This window comes from Rhinolophus ferrumequinum, chromosome 22 (genome assembly GCF_004115265.2).
Source record: "Rhinolophus ferrumequinum isolate MPI-CBG mRhiFer1 chromosome 22, mRhiFer1_v1.p, whole genome shotgun sequence".
NCBI classification, from domain to species: domain Eukaryota; kingdom Metazoa; phylum Chordata; class Mammalia; order Chiroptera; family Rhinolophidae; genus Rhinolophus; species Rhinolophus ferrumequinum.
The window spans coordinates 26,243,209-26,267,946 of record NC_046305.1 but is presented as its reverse complement, the minus strand read 5'-3'; the positions used below and the strand labels follow the sequence as shown (position 1 = coordinate 26,267,946).

Genomic DNA, 24,738 nt, shown 5'->3' with positions numbered 1-24,738 from the left:
AAGTATCTGCTTGCCCCTAGGAGTACTGTGTGTATGATGTATGTGCTAGGCTGGATGCTCCTCTACTTAGAGCGGGTGTGAGCTGGTGAAACAGCTGTAGGTGGGAGTGCGGGGGTGGGGGGTGTGGCCAACCCAATGTCGCCTCAGCCCAGCTGGGCACCTGGCCTGGAGGAATGACCCAGCGTCCTCCACAAGCCTTTCGCGGGATCCTACTGGCTATGTTTTATGGTTGTCAGTTGATGTGGGAGGTTCCTGGAAGGTTCAAGAACAGAGACAAGGCTTCCTCCTAGGGGCAGGCAGGCTGAGTCATGCTGTAGGCACGCCCTTCTCTGAGGCTGTGCACTCATGGTGTACCAGGAGGACTCGTCAGCCAGGTGGCCTTCCCCAGTGATTCCGCCATAACAACCATAACAATGGCTACTGTTCATTGAGAGCTCACTCTGGGATAGGCACTGCTCCGAGCACTTGAGGTCAGTACCTCATGTAAACCTCCCGACAACCTATGCTGTCCTGCTCAGAATCCATAAAACTGAGACCCAGAGAAGTTAGGCACACTGCACAGTGTCACACTGTCAGTGACTGAGCCAGGTGGCCACCCCAACCCCAGGGCCTCATCTCCTGGCGCCCTTATGTCATGTTGCCTCCCAGTAGAAGGCAACAACATGCATTGTTTTGGCAGCCACAAGAAGGACTGGGGTCAGATGCAAGGAAAGACCTACTCACAGTAAGAGGATCCCTCGTCCTTAGGGATCTTTGAGAAGCATCTGGCTCTTCAGTAGGGGCCTCCCTGTAGGCTGGACTCTGCATGGATGACCACTTGGACATGTGTCAGTAACACAAGGAATAACCTTCTGCACACACTAAGTGCCCCGCTGGGATTTGGGATATGGGAAAAGGCCAGGGAGAGTGGAGACTTCCCCAGGCCCGGAGAGGAAGCTGAGAGGGAAACCACCCTGGGAGCTATGGAGCAGCCTGTGGATTAATGGAGTTTTCGTTTCCACCTTCCAGTCAGATGTGCTTCGTTCATCCAGAAAGAAGTCCTTAGCCTCAGGACGAATGTGCTGGGGTCAGAGAGTGTGTGTGTGTGTGTGTGTGTGTGTGTGTGTGTGTGTGTACACATCTGCGTGCACGCACAGTCTCTCCTCCCTGACTTGCTGCCGTGATGAGTGGGTTATTGCACCCTGGAGGAGGTAGTGGAGTGTCAGACCCCGGGGTGTGGAGCCTGGCTGCCTGAGTTCCAGTGCCAGTTCCACCCAGTGCTGGGCGACTCCCGGTTTCCTCGTCTGTCTGGTGTGATATTAATAGTGCCTGCCTCTTAGACTTTGTGAAAAGAAATGAAGTCATCCATGAAATCATTTGGTACAGGAGGAAGAAAGGAAGGCCTCTCTGTTCAAGGCCACGTGGCCACTTCGGTCTCTCCCACCCAGCCCAGACTGTCCTATGCTGGGGCCCAAGCCTGCATGCGCCCAGTGCCAGTAGGTCTGTCGCCCGCCTGGGCTCAGGGTAAACATCCCAGCGGTCCCCTGACTACTTCCTGCTGCTGCCCCCTTTAGCCATAGGAGCCAGTGCTAAGAGATGCTCAAGGTCCAGGTCTTTGCTCCCAGGGCTGCCTTCAGGCCCATTTTTTTCTGGTGTCTAAGGGCAAGAACCCTCTTCCAGCTTATGCTTCATTTCTGACCTCATGGGTCTTCCTCACAGCTCAGCTGTTGTCCAGCTGTTTGGGGGCCTGGGGTTGAATCATGGCTTTACTCCATCCCGTTTCTGCCACGTGGCAGGTTCTCCAGGGCCCTGCCTCCAGCTCTTGCACTTCCAGCCCACCGTCCTGCGTCCACCTCCCTCGCCCCACATTTGGCTTCTCATCCTGATCGCGTCTGCCCCAGATCCTTCCTTTTCTCTGCCACTACCCTTCTCCTCTTCCCACCTCTGCCTTGTCCCTGATCTGCACACCACCCAGTTCATACTTCTCAGGAATTCAAGGACACTTTCCTTGCCTGAAGCAAACATCTGTTGACATTTAGAAATACTTAAAGGCCCACATTTTCATTCTTTGTGAACACAGCATATTCTCCTCCTGGTATAGGAAACGCAAAGGAGGGCCTGGTGATGAAAGCAGCCCACATATATAACCACTTTTGAAAAGCAAAAGTAACTTCCCACTTTTCTCTAGACTGGGCAGGGTCAGCATGAGGGGGTTGGGTGGAGGAGGGTGGCATATGCTTTCTGGTTGCCCCCAGTCACTGCCCTGTGCTTTAGATATATGTCCTCATTCGTTCCCTTCAATGACCTGACAAGGCAGATACGACAGTCCCCGTTCTATCTGCAGACGGGGAAACAGAGTAAGTGATTTACCTAAGGTCACACAGTGATTAAGTGGGAGAGTCAGGATTTGAGTTGTGGGTCTTTTTATTTCCCCTAGAGTCATGCGGGCTCTAGAAGAAGGTGGCTTGGAGAGGGGATGTTAATGCAAACTTACCTGAATTTTGATTACCCTGGAGCTGGCTTTCTGACTGAGCAAATCCAAGCGTCCTGTTCATGGCCGTCCGTTCTTCCTAACTCTCCATCCCTTGGCTGTGGACCTCTGTGAAGGGAAGAGGAGAGGCCCCAGCCTTCTACCACTCTGTCATCCTCCGGGTTAGACCAGGGAGGTGGTGACACCGCTGAAGTTGCCAGCTTCCCAGAAGTTACACGTACCTTAGAATAGATTGTATTTTGCTGGAAGAAGGGGAAAGAAAAACAGAATAACGAATCTGGAAGTGCATGAGTATATAGTATTAGAAAGTCAGTACTTCTCCTCCCTAAAAACAAGCGTGAGAGAGGAAATTTTTGCAGGTTGTCCAGGAGGCCTGAGGGCTGAAAACCTGTACAACTCATAGAAAACCTGTACAACTCATAGAAATAACGTTCCAATCTCCAGGCCCTGGGTTCTCCTCAAAGCTTCCCTCCTCCCCGCGGTCCTCAGCTCCCGTGCTGGGGGCTCTTTGTCAGGGAGGACGTAAGTGACAGGGTAATAAATGGGCCTAAGCACACACACACCAAGAGCCAATGGTAGGTACCAGCCCCCTGGTCTCCCCTCCACAAATCCCCAACCAAGACAGGATGTTACTAACTAGTGCTGAGGAGAGGCCTGAGGAGAGGCCTGATAGGATCTTTGTTTGCCTGACTCTAAAATTCGGGGGTTGGTGGGAGACGGGGAGGCAGGAGGGGCCTGCAGGCCTCTTCGACTCAGCATGGAATCCCAGGGTAAATACAGTCCTGTGGGATGTATTGTCATCCTTCCGGAGCCTCTAAGATCGGCCTCCTAAATTACTACTAGATCATGTGGCTCTCTTACCCAAGCTCTTAGGGTTTTTATAACTTTAAAATTAAATGTATTGAGATATAATTTACATTCAATAAAATATACTCATTTTAAGGGTATAGTCAGCTGGGTTTTGACAAATACATACAACCATGAACCCCCATTCTAGTCAAGATACAGACTATTTTGTCACCCCTGAAAATCCCCTCATCTCATTTGCAGTCATCTCCCCTAAGCCCTTGGCCCCAGGCAACCACGGAGCAGCTTTCTGTCATTGTAGACATCCCTGTATGTAGTATGGTCTCTGTGTCACTCCTAGGGTTTGACGAGCCTCAAGGGAGAATAAGAGTTATTTCAGGCACACACCTCTGGTCTCTGCACCCTCTCTGTCCTTCCCTAAACCCTTCAGCCCTCTCTCTCTCTGGTTTGTGGACATGGTATACCAATGTCTGCCGCAGGGAAAAAACCCCTCCCTTCCCGCTGCCTCAGGAGTGAATCCAAGGAAATAGTACGGAAAGCTCTGTGGGACTTTGAGCCTATGGCTGAGGAACTCAAGATGTGGAGGATGACTCTCTCAACCAGGAAATGGGTGTGGGATTCTGGGAGGCAGCCGTGGGTAATGTGGGGTGGAGAGGCCACAGGGACATCCTCTCTTCTGCTGCAGGTTTGTCACCACTGTCCACTGTCGCTGCCATTCTTTGCATGGAGGTGGGTGTGAAAGCTGCTTTCTTAGGAACATTTACTCTGGAGTTCTGGGTCTTTTTGAGTGAATTGAGGGGCAGGGAGGTGACAACAGACTTCAGAGGGCAGCTCCAGGTGGGGTGCTAGAGCGAACCGGCCAGCTCCTCACTCTGTGGTCAGGTGCGGCCTGTGGCTTCTGGCAGGGAGGTGTGTGTGTTACCTAGTGAGGAGGTGCTGGGGCACAGGGGGCGGGGAGCTGGCTTGCGAGCTGTCCTGTCCTGCTGACCCCAGGCCGACCAAACCACAGTCTTCTGCTTGTGCCCAGGTCTGCAGCTTCTCCTCTCCTTGGGCAGGCAGGAGGGCAGCAGAGAAGACTGATTCTTACATGGTGGCAGCGATCCCAGGCAGCCTCCTGTTGGAGGAGGACACAACACAGTGCTAAGGATTTGCTGCACTTGCCTAACCTTTCTGGGACCCAGTTGACCCATTGCTACAAGTGGGCATATTTTAAGGGTGCTTTCAGCTCTTGGGAAAAAGAGATACAAACTAAAGCCAAGAGGTTGTCATTATGCTGCTTTTTCTTTTCTGTTATTATTTCATTGTGGCAAAATATACACAATATAAAATTTATCATTTTTAAGTGTACAGCTTCCTGCCGTTAAATACATTCACATTGTTGTACAAGCATCACCACCTTCCATCTCCAGAATTTTTCATCCTCCTCAACTGAAACTCTGTACCCATTAAACAATAATACTCCTTCCCCCAGTCCCTGGTGACCACCATTCTATTTTCTGTCTCTATGAATGTGACTGTGAACCTCATGTAAGTAGAATCATAACAGTATTTGTGTGTCTGGCGTATTTCACTTAGCATAATATCTTCCAGGTTCATCCATGATGTAGCATGTATCAGAATTCCATTCCTTTTTAAAGCTGAATAATATTTCATTTATAGGTACACCACATTTTGTTTATCCATTCATCTGTCAATGGACATCTGGGTTGTTTCTACCTTTTGGCTATTGTGAACAATGCTGCTATTATGAACATTTGTGTACAAATATCTCTTCGCGTCATTATGGTGTTTAAATGTCAGCAGTCCTTCCTAGCAAAGCCTCCTGTTTAAACCCACTGCCGCCCAAGGCCCAGAGTGGTGTGCATTTCTCTCCCCCAGCCTGCTACCCCGTGGGAAACGGTGTGCTTCAGACACTTCAGTGTTTGATGGGTACCGGGAACTCAGCTTTCCCAGGCAATGGAGTTTTGAGTTCCTTTCTCCACAAGCTTTCTTTTCAGTGTATCTTAGTTACTCTTGGCCACCAGCTGTCTTCTGGAGTTGGATTCTATTAAGTTTCTTAATACAAGAATACAGCAGAATATCTTTGTTTCATAAAGAAAAGAAACTAAATTTTATCAAGCATTTACTATGTGCTAGATACTCTTCAAGAGTTATCACAATACAGCAAGCTTCACCTCCATTTCTAGGGCAGCCTGTGAGGCACGGACAAAACCTGTTTTAAGGGTAAGGAAGCTGAGGAAGAGGCTCAGAGAGGTTAAGTTATTTACCCAAGCTCAAAGAGGCCAAAGTTCCTTCTGTACATCTCCCATCAAATGCAAATGAGCCAGAGAAATTTCTTTTCTTTTACAATAGAAATCCAGGCCTGGAGTTCCCCTGTGATTTGAGAAGAATACCCTCTGGGCTTCCTTGCTAGTTTGGGTAAAATATGGAATTGTTAATGAATTAATGTTTTGTTTTGTTTTTCAAAATATATAAAAATGGAGAGAATAGTGACGTGAATCCCTATGTTCCCATCACCCAGCTTCAACAGTTATCAACACTTGGCCAGTCTTGTTTCATAGATCAGTCAGGTTCTTCTTTTTGATCTGTAGGGTCCTGCCAAGTGGTGTGGTTGCAGTTGGAGTTTTCTGGAAGAGAGACGGGGAATCAGCAGAACTGGGCGTCCTGGAGCTAAATCTCTTCCCAGCTGGAGGAGTGCTAATTGCCACCGATTGGAATCCCCTCTGGTAGTTCATTATTCTTCCGGTTACTGAACACCATCCAGGAGGCAGGGGAGGAGGCAGATCTTTTGAGAGGCCTGGCAAGACCTGGTGAGGTGGTACGCAGAGAGATTTCCATTTTTTAGAGCATTTACTGGTTGACTTTATTGGAAATCTTCTGAGTGGGAAGAGAAAAGGTTATGTGATGATAACTGTCCTCTTAGGGGAACAAGCCAAGGCAGTCTTGGGGCAGAGCAGGGACCTGTGGGATAAGAGCCTGTGACCCCTTCAACGAGACCTATCGCTTTCATTTTTATCTTAAAATACCGACAGTATGCCAGGTACTGAGCTAAAGGTGGGAATTCAGCTATGACACGTTGGTATCTGCTCTCAGAAAAAGTGTGATCCACCTAAAGAATAGCTAATAACAACCAGTGTTGGTGTGTGTCAGACCCTGCCCGAGTACTTTATGTACATTGTCTTGTTGTAACCCCCAGAACAGTTTGTAATACAGGTACAGTTATCTCCATTTTACAGACAGGAAGCTGGGGTTCTCTGCACCCCACCTGTCTGTGCAGAATGAGGAGTATAGGGAGGGAAAGATAGAGGGAGGGAGAGAATGGAGGGCACAGGGGACCCTCTGTTAGGTTTCAGGTCTGTACTTACGTAAATCCTGCTTTCTCATAGGATTAGGGGCAGCCAAATGGCACATTTTTGTTCTCTCACCTTTATAGAAGACGGGGATTTATTTTTATTTCAAAGACAAGACAGTTCTTTGGCAAGAGTGAAGCCTGAAACTTGAGAAAGAGTTATTTCCTTAGGCTGCAGAAAGGGATGGAGAGAAGAGAACTGAGTTGGGTTTATTCTGTTTTTATTTAAAGAAGATTTGGCATTTTTCAAGAGAGAGGAGTTGTGGGAATGAGTTAGCTTTAAGTAGAAGGAAAGGGCGTTTGCTGATCTGGCTTAACGTTGTCCATTGATCAGATGGTTTGGGGTTCTCATGGCAGGTGGGTCCCTTGTCGCAGGAGCAGCTGGTGGTGCCATCTGTCTCCTGGGGTGAAGCCGGCTTGGTATGCCCCATTTCCGAACGAGTCCTTCTTTGTGAACTTGAACATATTTTCTAGGGTTAGAAAATAGACTCAGCTAGTATCTCTATAGCAGGTGGCAGTGAATGATTTATTTTAAAACTATGAACCCTTTTTCCACTTACCCCGGGCAGCCCCTTATCCTGCCCATGTTTAAGCCATAACCTGTAGGGTTAAGGTGGAGTTAGAAGGCTCTGCTGACCTGAGGGAAGGACAGAGGTAAGGAGAGCATAGAAGGGGCAGAGGACGTGTCCTACAAAACGGACGTGAAACATTGAAACGAGGACCCAAGGACCCGAGGCTAAGGGAACTAAGTGAAGAGCAAAGTGTTTATTGTTGGCATTTTAATTTTTAATTAATTTAAAAAAATAAAAATGGATTTTCCCCATGAGATGGGGTGAGGTGCCATGTGGCTCAGACACAGGAAGATGGAACATCTCAAGTTCCTTCCAGCTGTGTGATTTTGTTCTATATTCTGGTTGTCCCCACCCTGACTTCCCAGGTAGTTTAAAAGCGAGGATCAGCTTCCTTTTAAATTGCAGTTGTGTGCAGGATCAGCTTCAGATAGAACCAAAGAGAAAATCCTATCTTCAAATCATTGCATCATCTTCCTTTGCACCTTGTTGACAGAGAAAGGAGGCAGATGAATGTGGATGAGGGCACCTCTTTCAGGACCTGAGGGCTTCCTAACCCAGCAGCAGAAATGCTTCTCTCAGCATAAGCAGCACAGAGTGCGGCTGCCCTTCCTCCCTCCCTCTGGGGACTCACACTGGCTGGTTGCTATGGATACAGGCAACTGAGGCTCCCCTGGGGCAGTGGCTGCAGTAGAGGTGAGAGGCTGCTTGTTTGCGTGATGTGGAGCCTGGCGTTAGTCGCTCAGTGATGGAGCCTTGGGGCAGGGACCAGCCTTGCCTGAGCCCCCACCTGTCCCCCACCCCCACTCCAGGTGGCTCAGCCCAGTGAGGTGTGCACCTGAGGTAGGCCACATCTGTGCGGATGAGGCTGACCAGCAGCCACAGATCAACGAAAAGCCCGAAAGGGGGAGTGGGAATGAACAAAGACACTTACACAAATGTTGATGATGCGATCGATCGGTCTCCAGTGATGCTGAAGCACCTCTTTATTGAAAACTTCCACTTATATACCCTATGCATACGTGCAGACTAGCAGTCACAAGTGTACATTACCTCACAGAAAGTAAATTGTTAACCCCTAACCAGAAACTAACTAAATCACAAAAGCATCCCAAATCCCATTTCCACAAGACAGGAACCATCAATTATCCTGATAACCATCTGTGCTCTGTGTCCGAGAAACCGGCCATTCTTATCGCATACCTCAGCAGCCTGCAAGCACCCTCCAGGTGCAGGCAAGACAATGCCTTAGGAGCTAGAACAGGTTAATCATAAACTGAGCCAGTTCTCAAAGTTCCAAAGTACAGAGAAATCATGGCTCCCCACATGCGGAGCTGCTGTGCTTTAGGCGGTTGGTGGGAGTCAGTTCCAGGTAGGAGGAGGAGGCCTGACCATGAGCAACAGATGCACAGTTCTCTTTTCTTATTTTGGAGCCTACCAGAACTAATGCTAATAGTGTCTCAGCCCCAGGAACGCGTTTCTGGATTGGAAGCACTACCCAGTGAAGCTTTACTGAGTGGCGCTCCGTCCTGGAGGCCGAAGGGAAGGTATCGGAAGGTAGGGGAACATGGTTACCGTCATCAGGGAGCTCTTGGCGTGAGAGAGGAGACAGCCCTATCCTCAGTGAGCTGCCAACCTGTTGGGGACAACCAGATGCACACAAAGGACACGGGAAGTGGACAAAGACAGAAAAGGAAAAACCCTGGCACTTCCTTGTTTCAGAGCGTCCAGTGGTCTCCCACCACACTTCCCGTAAAGTCAGACTGTGGTGTACCCAGTACTGCGTGTCCACCCCTGCACCCCTCCAGCCTCATGACCACTCTTCCTGCAGGCTCTTCTTCTGCAAGGAAGCAGAGGGCTTTGAGCTCTTCCTCAGGAGTCCGGCTGGCTGCTGCCCTGGGCCCCTTTGTTGCTGTTCCCTTGGCCTGGAGCGGCTTACGCATCACCTTCCAGCTGACTCACTTCTTCACCGTGTTTATTCAGGCCTCTGCCGTGCTGTTTCCTGACCATGTCTGTCGAACCAGCCCTTCCTTTCTCCCCACATCCTCACTTACCCTCTTTCCCTGCTTTACTTTTCTTCACAGCACTTTTCACTATCAGCATGTACATTATTTACTTGTCTACTACTGTTTGATTACCTGCCTCTACTTCTGGAAGGCCAGCTTCTCCAGTCCTGGGACAGTGTCTGTTTACCGCTGAGTGCCATTGCCAGAGCATCGTCTGGCACATGTGAGGTGCTCAATAAATATTGGATGAATGGATGACAACTGTGTAGCTCATGGTTCTCATTGATTTCTGTGAGAATGTTGACAATGAGCTTTATTATTCTACCAGTTGGAAAGATAAAACTTCTGGTTTGCAAATCTAATTTGCAACTGAAAGAAGTTTTTCTTTAAAAATTAGATTTTGTTTTTTTAAGATAGTGTCTCTCACACAGGGGTATACAGACCCCTGGGGGTTCTTAGATACGCTCTTGGGAGTTCCTGGATATTTTCTTCTTTTGGAAGATGTCTGTATGTTAGTGAAGTTTGGGAAACCCACGTGTAGCTGCTGAGAATCATGTTTGTAAGTGCTTGCGAGTCCATTGGAGGTGGCCTGGGGCGGACATTCTGGAAAGCACATCTTGAGCAACACTTGGAAGGAAGGTGCAGTTCTTAATACAATACAGAAGAGCATTGGATGACTTGCTTTGAGGACCTGGTTTGTAATGCTAAGAGGCCCCATGGGGCAAGCCCTCAAAGGCCATTGGGTAGCATGTCTGCCTGGCTGACGTGGAGTCTGAACTCGGCTAGAACAAGGTGAAGCATTTAAGTCCAGGGCACTTCATGCCCTGGAAACCTGATTTGAGTGACAGCTGTGCAGGGCTGGGACTGTGCTGGAGTGGTGACCCATAAACTCTGCTCTCTGTCGCCTTCCCCATCATTTACATCTCACTGAAGTCATGTTGGCATGATGGCCCCTCCAGGGAGCTCTGGCCACCCTCCTGTGGCCTGTGCAGCTGGGGTGTGGAGTGTGTGCAGGAGTCAGCTGGCAGGTGGAAGATGACCCAGCCCTTGGGAGGACAGTCCCAGATCACCAGCTTGCATTCTTTTGTTTAACTGGGAATCAACCAGGCCAGAGGTCAGCATTTTCCTTGGAAGACTGTCAGAGTTGAGGGGGAACAGGGTCAAATTCCCCGGGAGTGGGCGGGATGAGGGCATATCTCCTGCATCAGCTCTCCACTGTCTGCAGCCTGGCTGGTGCCAGCAGCATGTGACTGGCAAGGCAGTTTCTGCAGCCTGGTCACAGAACTGTAGACCTCGGCACGTGGGAGGCCCTTTTATAAGCCATGCGGTAACCCCCTTGTCGTAGAGATGAGGTGCAGAGCAGAGAGTTACTGATGAGTTGGGAACCAAACTTTGGGTGTCCCAACACCCAGCTCAGTGCTCCTCCTGCCACGTCCTCTTTGGGACAGGAACCCAGATGGGCACTCAGACCTGGGTAACAGTACTTCAGCAGCTCAGTCTCCGCAGGTGCATCTCACTCAGAAGCATTAAGGTCAGCTTTGGGAGGTTAAAATAAATGTTTTCCCCTCTCTGCCGCAGTGACACTTATTCTCCTTGGGCAATGGCTATGATGTGGCTTCCTATCAGGGTGGTGGAAGGCATTGGGCTTCAGGCAGGACTGTGTCTGGGGGACTCTCAGCCCTGTGGGTGATGTGTGTGTATAGAGTGGCTCCGAAATGGAAAGGCAGCTAGGCCTGAGGAAGAGGAGGGCTGTGCCCGGCAAGGCTCTGCCCTTCCCTGGCAGCCAGCTTCCTCCACCTCCCCCAGGTCTTCCAGCATCAGTCATCTCGGTGGTGGTCCCTAAAACCACTTCCTGGATTTTGAGGTCCCTTCCTCCTGCCTGCCCCTGAGCCTGGAGGGTGGGAGAGTGTGGAGGTTAAGAAGCAAAAGAGCGGGGCTGGGGCTGGGGCTGGGGCAGGGAGGGCACCTGAAGCAGAAGAGAAGATGAGGGTGTTCTCACTCCGTAATCGGGACTCTTGAGGAAGGAGTGATGTCTAAGTGTTACAAGCACTGCTTTTGGAGTCCAGGAGACATAGATTTGCACTGAGCTCTTCCCCTTGATCTTGGTTAGGTTACTTAACCTTTTGGAGTCTCAGTCTCCTTATCTGAAAAGGGAGTTAATAGCACCTCACACATTGTACTGTGATGAGGATGCATGGAGAGAATGCGCATCAACAGAGTACCAGGCAAGTGCCCAGCGCCAGCAGGGAAACATGGTCATGTAACTTAGCATTATCGTTGTCACCACGTCATTGCCGAGTGTCCACTCTGTGCCCAACACTATGCCGGATGTTACGGAAAATAAAGAGACTTGCACACATCAGCCACTGGGCAAGTAGTCTGACTAGAGAGGTAATTATACATGAAATAGAGGACAGTGCAAGACATACGTATAAATCTAAAATGAGGAGATGTAGACCATAGGGTTTTGGGGAGAGAGCCATAAGGGAAGATGACTTTAAAGCTCTTTTGGGGAGTTGAGGGTGGGATTAGGAAAAAGCTTTGATGTGTATGCAAAGTAATGTTCCACTTCCAGTGTCTCCCCCTAAAGTGAATAGTAGAATAACACAGGGTGGAGTGAGGAGGGAGTCCTCTGCTGAGGGGCCAGGCAGAAGTTCTGGGGGGCCAGCAGCCTGGGGACTAGAACCTGCCCCTCTTCCCTGCCCACTGGGTGCCTCTTTCTTAAAGACCAGAAGGCTAGATGGAGGAGGAATCTTCCACCCTCTTTGCTCTCACTGGACTCTGTGGGATGCTTGAAATATTTTGCAACCCACCAAAGGAGAAAGAATTGACCAGGACTGGTGCCAAAATATTCAGTAAATTCAAAAGAGCCTTTTGTCAGATTAAGAATGCAGCTGGGCTGTAGCCTCCTCTTCTGATCTGACCTCACAGCCTGGTGGGTTGGGCCTTCCATTCTTGTCCACTCCCGGGTTCAAAGGTCGTGCCTATTTGGGAGTTTTTAAAGTTAGTTTCTGGCTCCACCTGTGAGTTGCATCGCCTTCAACAAATTGGTCAGCCTCTCTGGTCTCCGTTGCCTTGCCTGTGAGATGGCAATGAAAGTTCCAGTCCCTTTGAAGAGTGAGTGCTGACAGGATGGTCTCTTGCTCCACCTCCAGCTCTCAGGTCTGAAGCTGGATGAGGGAGTGGTGCCCCCTTCCAGACGGGCACTCTGGGATGCCAAACATGTAATTCTGGCATTCTCCAAAACACATTTACGCTCCACTTTGGAGTTTCCTGTTAAGCCTGTGGCACATTCTTTTAATTTCCTCAGCAACGGGCAGTCTTCTTCCTTTTAGAGGGAATTTGATTTCTGGAAGCAGCCTAATCAGGACAGTAAGTATATGATCAAGCTGTATGGGGATACTTTGAGTTCCAAACAAATGAAGCTAATTTCATTTGGCTTCCAAACGGACTCAGAAGTCGGCTCCAAATGAAATTTCAAAACTGTTTTGAGCAAGAACTGCATCCTTAGAACACAGGTGGTAGGCACTTATAATTTTAAGAACAGCACTCAATTGGATACATTAATTCTGGTTTTTTAAAAATAAATTTGCTACTTTATGTTTATACCTTATGTTTTTAAAATGTAAGCATCCTGTTCATTCCTGGTCATTTCCTAATGCATGTGTCTTATGTGTTTGGATATTTGTGCTTTTCATTTTCTTAAAAGAATGGCCTACTCAGATCATTATCAGTTAGAAAAACATAAAATGTCCTATCTCAGTGGTTCTCAAACCTGTCTGGCTCGTTCAGAACCAGATGGCTGGGCTCTCACTCAGAGTTTCTGGTTCAGTGAGTCCTGGGGTAAGGCTTGGTAATTTGCATTTTCATATATCCCCAGGTGATATTGCTTCTCTGAGACCATATTTTGAGAACCCCTAGCCTAGATGAAAGGGGCTTTGGTGATCTAATCCGACCCCTTTATTGTATGTATGTTGTAAACTGAGGCATGGGAAGAAGTGACTCCCTTGCCAAGTATCATCTAACTCGTTTAGTGACAAAGCTGGGACTGGACCCTAGGCATTCAATATGCCCAGTCTAGTTGGAGACTAGTTTACATGACTGTAGGTTTTTGAAGTTCTGCAGGACTTTCCTGATTTCAAATAACCTGGCCTCATATCCCCTTTAATACAACTGTGTCGTGATTTTTATTTCCCCACGGGAATAGCTTATGCTTGATTTGCCTTTTTAAAAATTGTGATAAAATATATACAGCGTAAAGTTTACCATTTTAACCATTTTAAAGGGTACAGTTCTATGGCATTAAGTGTGACCACATTGTTGTGCAGCACTCACCACCATCCATCTCCAGAATTTTTTCATCTTTCCAAACTGGAATTCTATATCCATTAAACAACGACTTCCCATTTCCTCTCCCCCAAGCCCCGGTAACCCCCATTCTCCGTTCTGTCTCTATGAATTTAACTACTCTAGGTAGTTAAAGTGGAATCTAAGTGGAATCATACAATATTTGTTCTTTTATGACTGGTTTATTTCACTTAGCATAATGTCTTCAAGGTTCATCATCCATGTTGTACCATGTGTCAGAGTTTCCTTTCTTTTTAAAGCTGAATAATATTCCGTTGTATGAATTGAGCACATTTTGTTTACCCATTCATCCCTCGATGGACACCTGGGCTGCTCCCACCTCTTGGCTACTGTGAATACTGCTGCTGCGGACACGAGTGTGCACATATCTGTTTGAGTCCCTGCTTTCAGTTCTTTTGGGTAAATACCCAGAAATGAGATTGCTGGATCATATACCAATTCTATGTTTAATTTTTTGAGGAACCTGATTTGCTTTTGACTTTGACATTTTAAGGCTAGAAATAGGGATCTGCTATTAACAAATTACAGATACTTTTTGACTTACGTGTCAACAAACCCATCGTAAGTTGAAAATATGTCGAATATGTATTTAATGCATCTAACCTACCAAACATCATAACTTGGCCTGGAGTAGATCCACCATTGTAAAATCAAAAAATCTTAAGTCAAACCATCCTAAGTCAAGTCAGGAACTGTCTGTAGCGGATAAACAGAGCCCAAACTGTCCCTGGCTCCTACGCATCTGGTGCTAAGGTTGGAAGGTTAATCAGCTGCCCTGAGGCCGTGTGATAAAGTGACCCTGTTATATATTCACAGTTTACTACCAGAGGCTGCAAATGGTGTCCTGGGTTTTCTCTCTTCTACTCCTTGGCTCTCCTCTGACTTCGCTCTCACCAGTCTCCATTCATAGTTGTCTCGCTCTTTTCTTGGGAGGCATTTATCTTTGTATTCCTGTCCACCAAATCTCATCAGCCCCCAAAGTGGCCCATTGCACTGCAGAATGAAGTCTGGAACCAATGGGTCCGACCCCATTGCACTGCACCTTCAGTTCTCTAGGTGGAGTATAACTGTAATCTGGGGCGGGGGTGGGGGGCAGCATGTCAGGGGTGGGATGGGGAAACCTCACATGTAGTAGAGATTAGAAATACTTACAGAATTGATGAATGAGTGTGACAAGGGGGCTAGAATGCTGTCAGTCATTCTAGGCCTGGGCATTTCACAAGAAATAACCAACTACTGAGTAGTTTTCACCCAACGGTCTCTGGGACTACACCACCTCCAGGGAATCTTGTGCTGCCCTGCAATGAGAGGGGCCCATTGGGAATCCTAGTGCCTTCTGCTTCTAAATAGGTGCCAGCTTGAGGGTTGGAGCATGTGTCTTCCTTGGGATCCACTCTCATCTGGAGGGATCTAGGGCTGCAACTCCCAGAATCAGCAGAGTGTTGGGAACTGAAGGAGAAGAAAAAAACAGGCTCCAGATTTGTCAATTCACTGTTCCAGCCAAAGTTTGCAAAAATCCAGTGTCTCTTCAGTTGACTCCAGAGAATATTGTGATACCTCAAAACAAAAGTTATGATATTTTTAAGTTTAAGGAATTGAGCTAAGTAAATATAGCATTTACTTCCTAGTTGATTGAAAGATTCCTTCTGTCAATGAGGTTAAATCAATCGCGACTAGGTGTAGAAGAACTCCTGCAAGGCAGGTATCCACAGCCGTTTTCCAGCCTTCTTTCCAGGGGCAGTTGACTGAGTGGCTGAGTTATTTATTTATTTATTACTTTAAACCAATAAGATGCCCACTATTGATGTCATGAGAAATTACTCTTTTGGTCGAGTTCTGGCGGTCCATTATCCAAGTTAACAGGGGAAAAGTGAAGCAGATGGTAGTTAATCCACAGAATGTCCATTGGCTCATAGTGGCCCCATTTCTGTTTATTTTGTGTCAGCAGGTGATAACTGCCTGTCTGTATAGAGTTTTATGGTTTACAGTTCACTTTTACCCACATGTCTCTATACAGTAATAAATGTCTTGTCAGATCCAAGGACTTTGAATTTCTCTTCCTGCAGGCCATTTTCCCAGAAGGATGTAGGCCACACATCCACCTCCAAGGTGTATTACCCTTGTTTCCTCCCCTCGGGTTAGAATGGAGGCATCTAAGAGTTCCCAGACCCCAGGAACAATCAGGGAAAGTAAATGTCCTGAGAGGTAATTGGTGATGTCTCTTTGGCTGCTGGGAGCTGTCATCAGGTCTTCAGAGTACAAATTTGTAGAATCCGTTAACATCAATGCCTGCTGCTAATTGTAACCAGATCCCACCTTATCTCAGCATCATGTTGCAGCTTAAAAGGGCAGTTCCCCTCCACCAGCTGGCTGCCCTTTCCTGCTGCTGTGAGTGTAAAAACGAGAGGATGTTTCTTTCATGAAGGCTGTAACAAAGTCATCGAATGAGACCAGCAAGGTCTTGGTGGGCTCCCCTGTCTGAGAGCTGCCCTCCCACATCTGCTCAGGGTACAGCAGAGCACTCAAGCAAGTGTGGCTGACTTGTTGGTGTTAGACCTGCGGGAAGAGTTATCCGCTCTTCAGACCCCTGCAATGGAGGCCATGAAAAGTCTCCTTGGTAACGTTCATCCCTTCTTCCATCCATTCATCCAGGTAGTGTTTGCTGAGCATGTGCTTGTACTGGCAGCGGGCCGGGGCCAGAGCTGTGTGAGACCTGGTGTGTGCCTTCACGGAGCCTCCAGTGTACCTGAGACCAGACTATGGTCCTGGAAAATCTAGGCAGCAGTACAAGGCACGCCTTAGGGCAACCGTCCTCACCATTTTATAGGTAATAAAGGTGATGGGTAAGACTCAAGCTCTTGCTCCGAAACTAGGCATGGAAAAATAGCAGGAACCAGGGAGAAGCGAAGCATTTTAAGCCTAAGTAAAGATACTTAAGAAAAACCATGTTTATGTCTGTAGAAAGCATGGCCCTTTTCCAAAGGGGGTGTTAGAGAAAGTGACAGTGCATGCGTCCTCTGGTGCTTGCCTAGTGGTCTGTGCCCAGTAGTGGGTTTAGGCAAACATAGTGGGATGGGTACAGAAGGTATTAACTGAGAGCCAAATAAATTTGAATCTACATTGAAGCCGCTACACATAAGGTGCCTGAAGTCATATTTGAGGATAGAATGTAAAGTTCTCCCTGATGGGATTCTAGATTACTTGGCATCTTGGCCTGAAGTCCCTAGAACAGAGCCAAAGGCAAAGGCTACACTTTTATCAGAGAGTGCAATCCAGAGAACAGAGTGAGGAAGAGGCCAGAGGCAGGGAAAGACAGTGAGAGCCAAGGTGAGGATATGTTACTGGTCTGGCCACCACTTGGTATCAAGCCCAACCAATGGCTCAGCCTTTCAGGACTGTAGAAAATCACTGCTCGTCAGGACAGTCAGTAGAGGAAGGGCTATCGTCTCCCATTGGCCAAAGGCTTGTCTCATTGAGCATTAAGTGACTTCTGGGTTGCACGTGGATAGGCTTTGTCTCACCCCTCAGTGTCAATTGGAAGTCCCAGGCCTGGAAGCAAGAGATACAGTAAGTGGGCATAGATCTAGGCACTGTGGGGTGGTGCTTGTGTGAAGTGGGTAGTTCTCAGAGCTGGTCACTACAGCAGTGTCTGGAGCTGGAAGAAAAGGCCAAAGGCCAGAGACACGTGTGGCTCAGAGGCACTTGCCAGCACACCTGTACACCCCAGTGAACAGGAGGCAAGATAGAGTTTCTTTCAAAACTGGCTGAAGTGTGGGGCCTCGAAGGGGGCTGGGATGGGGTGGGGGCCAGGAAGCATTACTGGTTTTTTATGGGAGATAGAGATGAAGGGGAAACATGCCCAGGTAAGCAGCAGAGGTTTGGCTGCCACTCGGTCTGTTGTGGCCAAACCTCTGGTCAAATTAACCCAGTCTACAAGGAAATCATTATCTTCTCCAGTTCTGACCTCTGTGGAGCCCTGCATCTAACCCAGCTCAGGGAAAAAGATTTTGTGGGCTCCTCTGTTAATACTGAGCATCAAGGATGTGCCTTGTATTGGTATAGCCATGTGATACTATTTTTTTATTTGAGTAAATATAGGAGCCCCATAGCAAGCAACATGTAAGGTAGCTCAGGGTTGGTAAAATTAACACGTTGAATAAAAGTAAATTCTCTGACACTGACTACACATCTGAACATTGCATTTGCGAGGTGACATTCACCTTTATTTACCCTCTTGAATAGTTAACCCCTTCCTTCCTTGGACTCTTAAGACTTTCAGTTCTTGAGTAAAAGTAGCAACACTGTCTACTACCGTGTTAGTTATTGATTACTATACAACCAGCCACCCAAAACTTAGGGGTTTAAAACAACACCCATATCATTTATTCACATAAATCTGTGGATTAATAATTTAAGCCGGACTTGGCCGGGATATTCTTTGGGGTGTCATGCCTGGAGCCTTATGTGGCTGTAGACACTTGGTGGCCCAGATGGGGTTGGATGATCTGAGTTGGCCTCACATGTGCTGCTCTCTAGGCTGTGTTGTCCAAGATGGCAGCAAGTAGTCACATATGGCTATTGAGCACTTGAAATGTGGCTGGTCTGATTTGAGATGTGTGGTAAATGTAAAATACACACTGGATTTTGAAGATTTAGTAACTATGTCTAATGGAAACTGTCATTTAATAATTTTTTGTATTGGTTACATGTTGAAACAATAATATTTTGAATTTGGGTTAAATACAATATATTAAAATTAATTTCACCTGTTTCTATTTTACCTGCTTCTTTTCAGTTTTTTAATATGACTATTAGAAAATTAAAAATTATGTATGTGGCTTACATTATTATATTTCTATTGGACCATATGAATGATATAAAATAGTTGCATTATAAGTGCAATCATGACTTGTACTTCACAGTTTACACATATAAATGATGAAATAGATGTATGGTGCTACCTTTCACCTCTGGCCCATACATTTCACTTCTGGTGGAAGAAGAATCTTGAATCATTTAAGGACAGAGAGCCTGGGCTAGGATGCAGAGTCTTGTTTTACCACACCCCTGGTATGTGAAAGAAGGAAACAAAAGCTCAGGGGTTAGGTGACTTGGTAAGAACTAGAACCCAGGACTCCTGCCACCCAGGCCTTAGCTACGCTGCTTATGCTCTTCACTGACACTTGGTGGAATCCCAGGTTTCTCAGTGGACCATCTGATTGTCCAGCTTAGGTGCTTTCTTCTTTCTAGACAACCCCAAATCCTCCCCTATTCCCATCACATCTCATGCCTTCATGCCACAAGCAGCCAGATACTTTATACTCAATCCTTAGCACCAGAAGCAGATGCAGTAGGTCAGAGTCCTGCACTTCGACGTTCTGCTCTAATCACTTGATGTTCAATCACCTAACCTGACCAAATGGGACGAGACTGGAAGTAGGACCCCCAACCCAATCTGGAAGCAAGAATGAAAAGTAGAGACTATAATTACTGACAGTCAGTGGGCTAGGCTAAAGCACCTAGCCTTTTGACCAAATGCTTCGAGGTCCTAAGGAAGGCTGCAGCTTCTGTGGCTACAACAAAGCAGAACTATCGAGACACCTTGCGGGAAGAAGCTTAAAGATAATTACTGTTCAGCAGTAGGAAAACAATTATCAGATTTTATAGTGATCAAGTTGAGACTTGAACTAAAGCACAGCAGGATGCATGAATAGTAAGGGACAGAGTACTTAGATACTTAGGAGCCAGAATAGGTAGGAATTGGATGGGGAGGCTTAGAGAGGGAGATGAGTCTGGTTCTCAAGTGTAGCTAGGTGAACCTGCTGGATGATGGTGTCATTCACTGATAATGTGACTAGAAGGAGGAGGAGGAGGAGGTTTGGTAGAGAGGATCATGGATCTGGTGTTCTTTTTAAGGTACCTATGGGAGATCCAAATGGAGATGGTCCATAAACAGCTGGAGATAGGATTTAATTGAGTGAGAGAAGGAAGAACACAGGAAACGGATGTGGGAGTCATTGTTTAGTAGGAGGTGGTTGAAACCATTGGTGGAGATAAGATTCTCCAAGGGAATTGTGGAGACTAAGAAGACATTGCTGAGAGTGAGACCCTGGGCAGTAGCTGTGTTTGAAGCGCAGGGAAAGGAAGCAGAATCTTTCAAGAAGACCAAGACTGATCTAGTAATAAGGTTCCCATCTGTAATTGCTAAAGAAAAGGAGAAAGATTCCTAGAACGTAGTGGGCCCTGTGATGTTCATCCTTTTATTCCCCAAAGGACTTTGTTCATAGAAGACACAAAATTAATGTTTGTAAAGTTAGATTAAATTGTGTTGTGTTGCACTGCACTGATTTGAGCTGAATTGAGTTACTGTTTCCTGGGCCGCTCCTGCAGTTCTAGGCTCTCTCCCACTCCCGTCCAGCTGCTTCCCCCTTCCCTCCTCTTATTCACTAAGTCCATTATGCAGCAAGAACTTTGTTGCCCCATTAAACATTTCAGGGTCTTAGTAAAAGCTGGTGGATTATCCCACCAATCACCATTTACCTGCCTTCAGGGGACTGCACAGAATGCGCAGATAATGAAGGCTTCAAATGACATTTAATCACCTCTCATAATAAGCAGTCTGAAGGTAGGTGGTTTTAGGTTTGGGGAGGACTTCAGTTACAAAGGACCCAGGCTTTTTTTGTCTTTCCACTTTGGTATCCTTGGTTTGTCAACTCTTAGTCTGTAGGTTTATCACCTCATGGTTATGGCCATAATTCCAAGCATCATGGTCTAAAATATAGCCAAGTTCTTTGTAGGAATACTAGTCAGGCCTGTATCTTTGACAGAGAAAATAATCTTTATCAGAAGTTTCCCCAGCTGACTTCCTCTTATGTCTAATTGGCCAACTTGGCCATATGTCCATCCCTAAACCAACCACTAGCAAAGGGGAATGGTGTTACCATGCTGGCTTAACCAAATCAGGGCTCATCCCTTGGAGCTGGAGAAAGAACCACCTTCCCTGAGCATGGTACCACCAAAACAAACAAACAAACAAACAAAGGTCTCATAAACTAGGGAAGAAGGAGGGAATGACTGTTGGGTGGGAAACCAATGCTGTCTTCCATACCCATATTTTTTGGTCCTTGTAACATTTGTCCTTTATGCCTTTTACGATCTTGTTAGGGGGGATACGATAAATAAGAAATAGAAGTCAGGTTGGAAAACATTCGATTCAACACTTATTGAGTGCTTATATGTTTCAAGAACAATTAACTTCACCACTGAGGCAGGTAACCAGTCAGATTTTAAAAATACTGCATTGATCTTCTGCCCGTCACTTCCTGTTGGCCTCTGTTACCCTTGGATATCTATCCTGCTTGGAGACTGAACCAACCCCCTGGGTTCTGCTCAGTTATGAAACAATATTGTGGCCAGTTCCCTCACCATCTTGGTGGGTGCAGCTCACCCTGACTTTGCTAATCCTGTTTTCCCATCATCCTTGTTTTGTTTGTGATGGACCTTGTCCTCCGTACTCCAGGTCTCCCCTTCAGTTCCTCCCATTAAAACATTTACCACCTATTCTCCTTTCTGCCTTTGATTAATCTCCCTCGGTCTTGGTTTCCATCAATCAATTTCAATGTCACCTACAAGCTTGTTTGCTCACTCTCTTTTTCTTCCTACCCCATTCACTCTCTTCCACCTTGTGCCTTGCATTATTCCATTCTTCAGGACTCATCTGCTCACCTCTGCTGACTGTTCCCGATATGGATACAGTGCGTGGCTCAGAAAGTTCCAGTGAGTCCCCATGGCCTGATACATGAAGTCTGTAGCCTGACAGAAGGATATCTTCCTATCCAGTAACAGTGTTTCCGCTGTAGAGGGGACTTAGAGAGGGTGCTGAGGGCTTTGTTAACATCATGTGTATTACTTGAGTCTTGTACTGCAAGAAAGTATTCTGTGTTACTTGCATAATTTAAAAACAAAACAAAACAGAAAACCTCTAGCCTAGCATCCAGAGCTTTTCCACATTCCCACTCCTCTCGATTTTAATCTACATGAACTTTCCTCTTCCTTCCAGTTGGCATCCTTCCTGCCCTTAAGCCTTGAATTGTTGCTCAAAACACAATGCAGTATCGAATGACCTATGCCTTTTCATCCTGGCTTAATTTCTACCCCTTCCTCAAGCTTCCAAGATCTGAACTTGGAACACCTTACCAACAGCCCACCTCCTGCCAACCCTCGCTGCTCCCATAAGCCCCCCACAGTCTCTTCCTTTTCTGAACTGATGCACTTCGCTGTGGTACCTCGGGGCTCTGAACATGTCTGCCCCTTTGTGTCAGCCAGCTCTGCTCTCTGGGTCCTGCCTAATAGTGCATCCATTCTCACTGCCTTTATTCATTTGCTCAATGATATTTGCTGATGACACTGTGGCTGGAGTGACTGAGACAGGATTTCAGTTACAAAAGTGGATTTAAGATGTTATCTCCAGAAATGCATTGCCAATAAACTGGAACACCTGAACTATTCATGTGGTTTTTAGATATTTACTTCCTGGTAATACCTCTGCGTTGTAGCCTTGAAGCATTACTTCAATGCCGTGGTTTTACTTACCACGTACTTCCTATTTATCATATCCCCCCTTACAAGATCGAAAAGGGTATAAATTGTGGGGACAGAGTCCCAGAGAGCAGTTTCCAGACTCTCAGCCTCACGTGGAAAGGTGTTGGCTCGGGTAGTAGATGGCCGTCAGCTGTAACCAGTTAGCCATTAGCCACTGATATAACTGCCGTGGCTGCGTTGGTTGGTTGGTTGGTTGGCTGGCTGGCTGGCTGGCTGGCTGGCTGGCTGGCAGGCAGGCAGGCAGGCAGGCAGGCAGGCAGGCAGGCAGGCAGACAGACAGACAGACAGAGAAGCGGACGGCGGATTGCGCATGGTGCAGCTCCTACTTCAAGTGTCTCACCTGGCCACCAGCGAGACTGGGGTGCAGGAAGACCCCTTGTTGGGGCACTGGCGTATGTTTGCTTTTGTATCTCCATTCTAGCTGCCAGCGAGAATATAGCGGTATGACTCCCCTATCTCTGGCTCCGTGGGTGTTCCTTTTTGGCCTTACCGTATCCTGCGTTCTTATGTGGAGAGTAGGACCACTGTCCCTACGTGACAAAAGGACATACTTATTTGTTTACCCCCACAGTATCTTTCTCAGTAAATATCTGGTGGTTTGATTTTAATGCTATTGCCTTACATTTTCTTCATTGCTGTATCTTCAAACCAGCGCTCACAGACTTCCTCATTTTTTAAATACTTAAAACCCCACCTTTGAATTTCAGGGTTGATGTTTTCAACTCCCTTTATTTAAGTGACTCCTCTGATCGCATAATCACCTACTTGGGGGTACAGAGTCTTCAAGAACCTTCTCCAGGTTTCTAATTTCCTCCCTAATCTGTAGGATCTTGACAATAAAGGGAATTGGTCACCTGGGAAAAAAGGGGGTAGGTCACTTGGAAATGGCCTGATCACTGGTTTCCTTGAGATTATTTTGTTTAGAAGCTTCTGAACTGCACACAGCTCTGCCCACTCTCTGGTCAGAAGGAGAGAACATGGAGTGGGCCAAAAGGAATGAAATGGAGGCAGGGGAGCCAGAGTGGGGTAATCAGAAAAGTTGAATGCAGAGAACTGAGGTCAGTTGCCTGAAATTGCTGCGACATTAGTGGGAGGGGGAGCATTGCAGCCCCCGCCTATGGCTGCCACTGTTGGTTGGGTTTTAGTAATTGTATTCTAAATAGCATGCAAACTGGCATTTAGACAGGCCTAGAATGTGAATTCTTGCAGGGGAGGCAGCCAGCACAATCCTGTTTTGTTCCAGTTCTTTGAGGACTAAGGAAATAGTTTTTATAACAATACCCTCCTTCCTAGGCTGTCACTTGTTTGTTTGCTTTGAGGATTTCTCAGTAACTCTTTGGTCTCTGTTGTTTGTGTTTAAACTCTGTGCTTCTAATCACAAGTAGGAATTGGGAGAAGGGAGGGTTTGGATTCATATGGAAAGCTGGTAATGGTGCCGTTCTATGTATGGTGGACATTCATAAATGGACCAGGGTCTCTCATTCATTTGTTCTTTAGGCATCCATTCAGCAAACATGTTTCAGCCTTGGTTTTATGTCTAGAACCATTCCAGAAACTACTTGGGGTGGAAAAGTGTGGGGACAGAGCCCCAGAAAGCAGTTTCCAGGCTCTCGGCCTCACATAGAAAGGTGCTGGCTCAGGTAGTAAATGGCCATCGACTATGATCAAATGGCCATCAGCTGTGGCTAATTGGCCGTCAGCTGTAACCAGTGAGCTATTGGCCACTAATATAACTGCTGTGGCTATGCTAGCAGCAAATGGGGGCTAGCAAGAGGATGGTGGCTGAGCCTGCAAGCGGCACAGTGAGGGTTGCCAACAGTGTGGCTCCTGCTTCCTGTTTCTCCAACCCAGCTGCCAGCAAGAGTATAGTGGTGTGACTCCCCTACCTATGGCTCCGTGGGTGTTCCTTTTTGGCCTCACCATGTCCTGCGTTCTTGTGTGGGGAGCTGAGACCCTGCAGGCTGCCCTACATGACAAAAAGCATTTACTTCTTGGTTCTTGCTCCAAGAAGCTGTAGTCAGCATGTAATAATATTCTTACTAATAATGGCTGACACCATTTATTTAATTCCTTTTACTCTGACCCAGAAACCAGGCTAGAGACATTATAGATATTGCTCAGTTTAATTATCAAACATTTCTTGAGTGCTTCTCGTGTGGGCACAGTGCTAGGGAGCTTAGGCTGGCAGGAAAGACAAACACCATGAGAGGAGTAATTACAGGTGTGCAAGGATGCCTTGCCACGCTCAGTGGTGTGCCTCCCAGCAGCATCAAATCACCTGGAGCTTGTTAGAAATAACAAAGGTAGGGCTCCACCCATATGTGCTGCGTTTTAGCAAGTTCACTGGGTGATTTATTTCTACACATACTGAAGTTTGGGATTTCACTTGGTCTGAACTACAGGATGAAGGAAGTCCCCTCTAACTAAGGCAATGACTGTTAATCAGATGTGATGAGGACCCAGCAGGAAGGGAGATGACAAGTGAGGGAGAAGTGGAGCATGTTTCAGGAACGGGAGCAGCTTGTGGGCCTGTGAGCCCGGTATGACAGCAGAGCAGAGGGGGAGGCA

General features: G+C 47.0%; 1 protein-coding gene across 29 annotated transcripts in view; it reads left to right on the top strand.

Annotated features, from left to right (window-relative positions):
- The window catches only part of NFASC (neurofascin), a 181,568-nt gene that overhangs the window by 34,679 nt on the left and 122,151 nt on the right, over nt 1-24,738 (top strand). For 24 of the 29 annotated variants that reach the window (XR_004421659.1, XR_004421658.1, XM_033093330.1 and 21 more), the window contains exon 2: nt 5,869-6,003. The exons of the other annotated variants lie outside the window; for them this stretch is intronic. Coding sequence is in view for 22 of the 24 variants with exons in the window: in XM_033093330.1 (XP_032949221.1) it covers nt 5,869-6,003 (135 nt within the window). In the remaining 2 variants the exon portion in view is untranslated. The remainder of the gene's footprint in view (nt 1-5,868; nt 6,004-24,738) is intronic. 29 annotated transcript variants of the gene reach the window in all.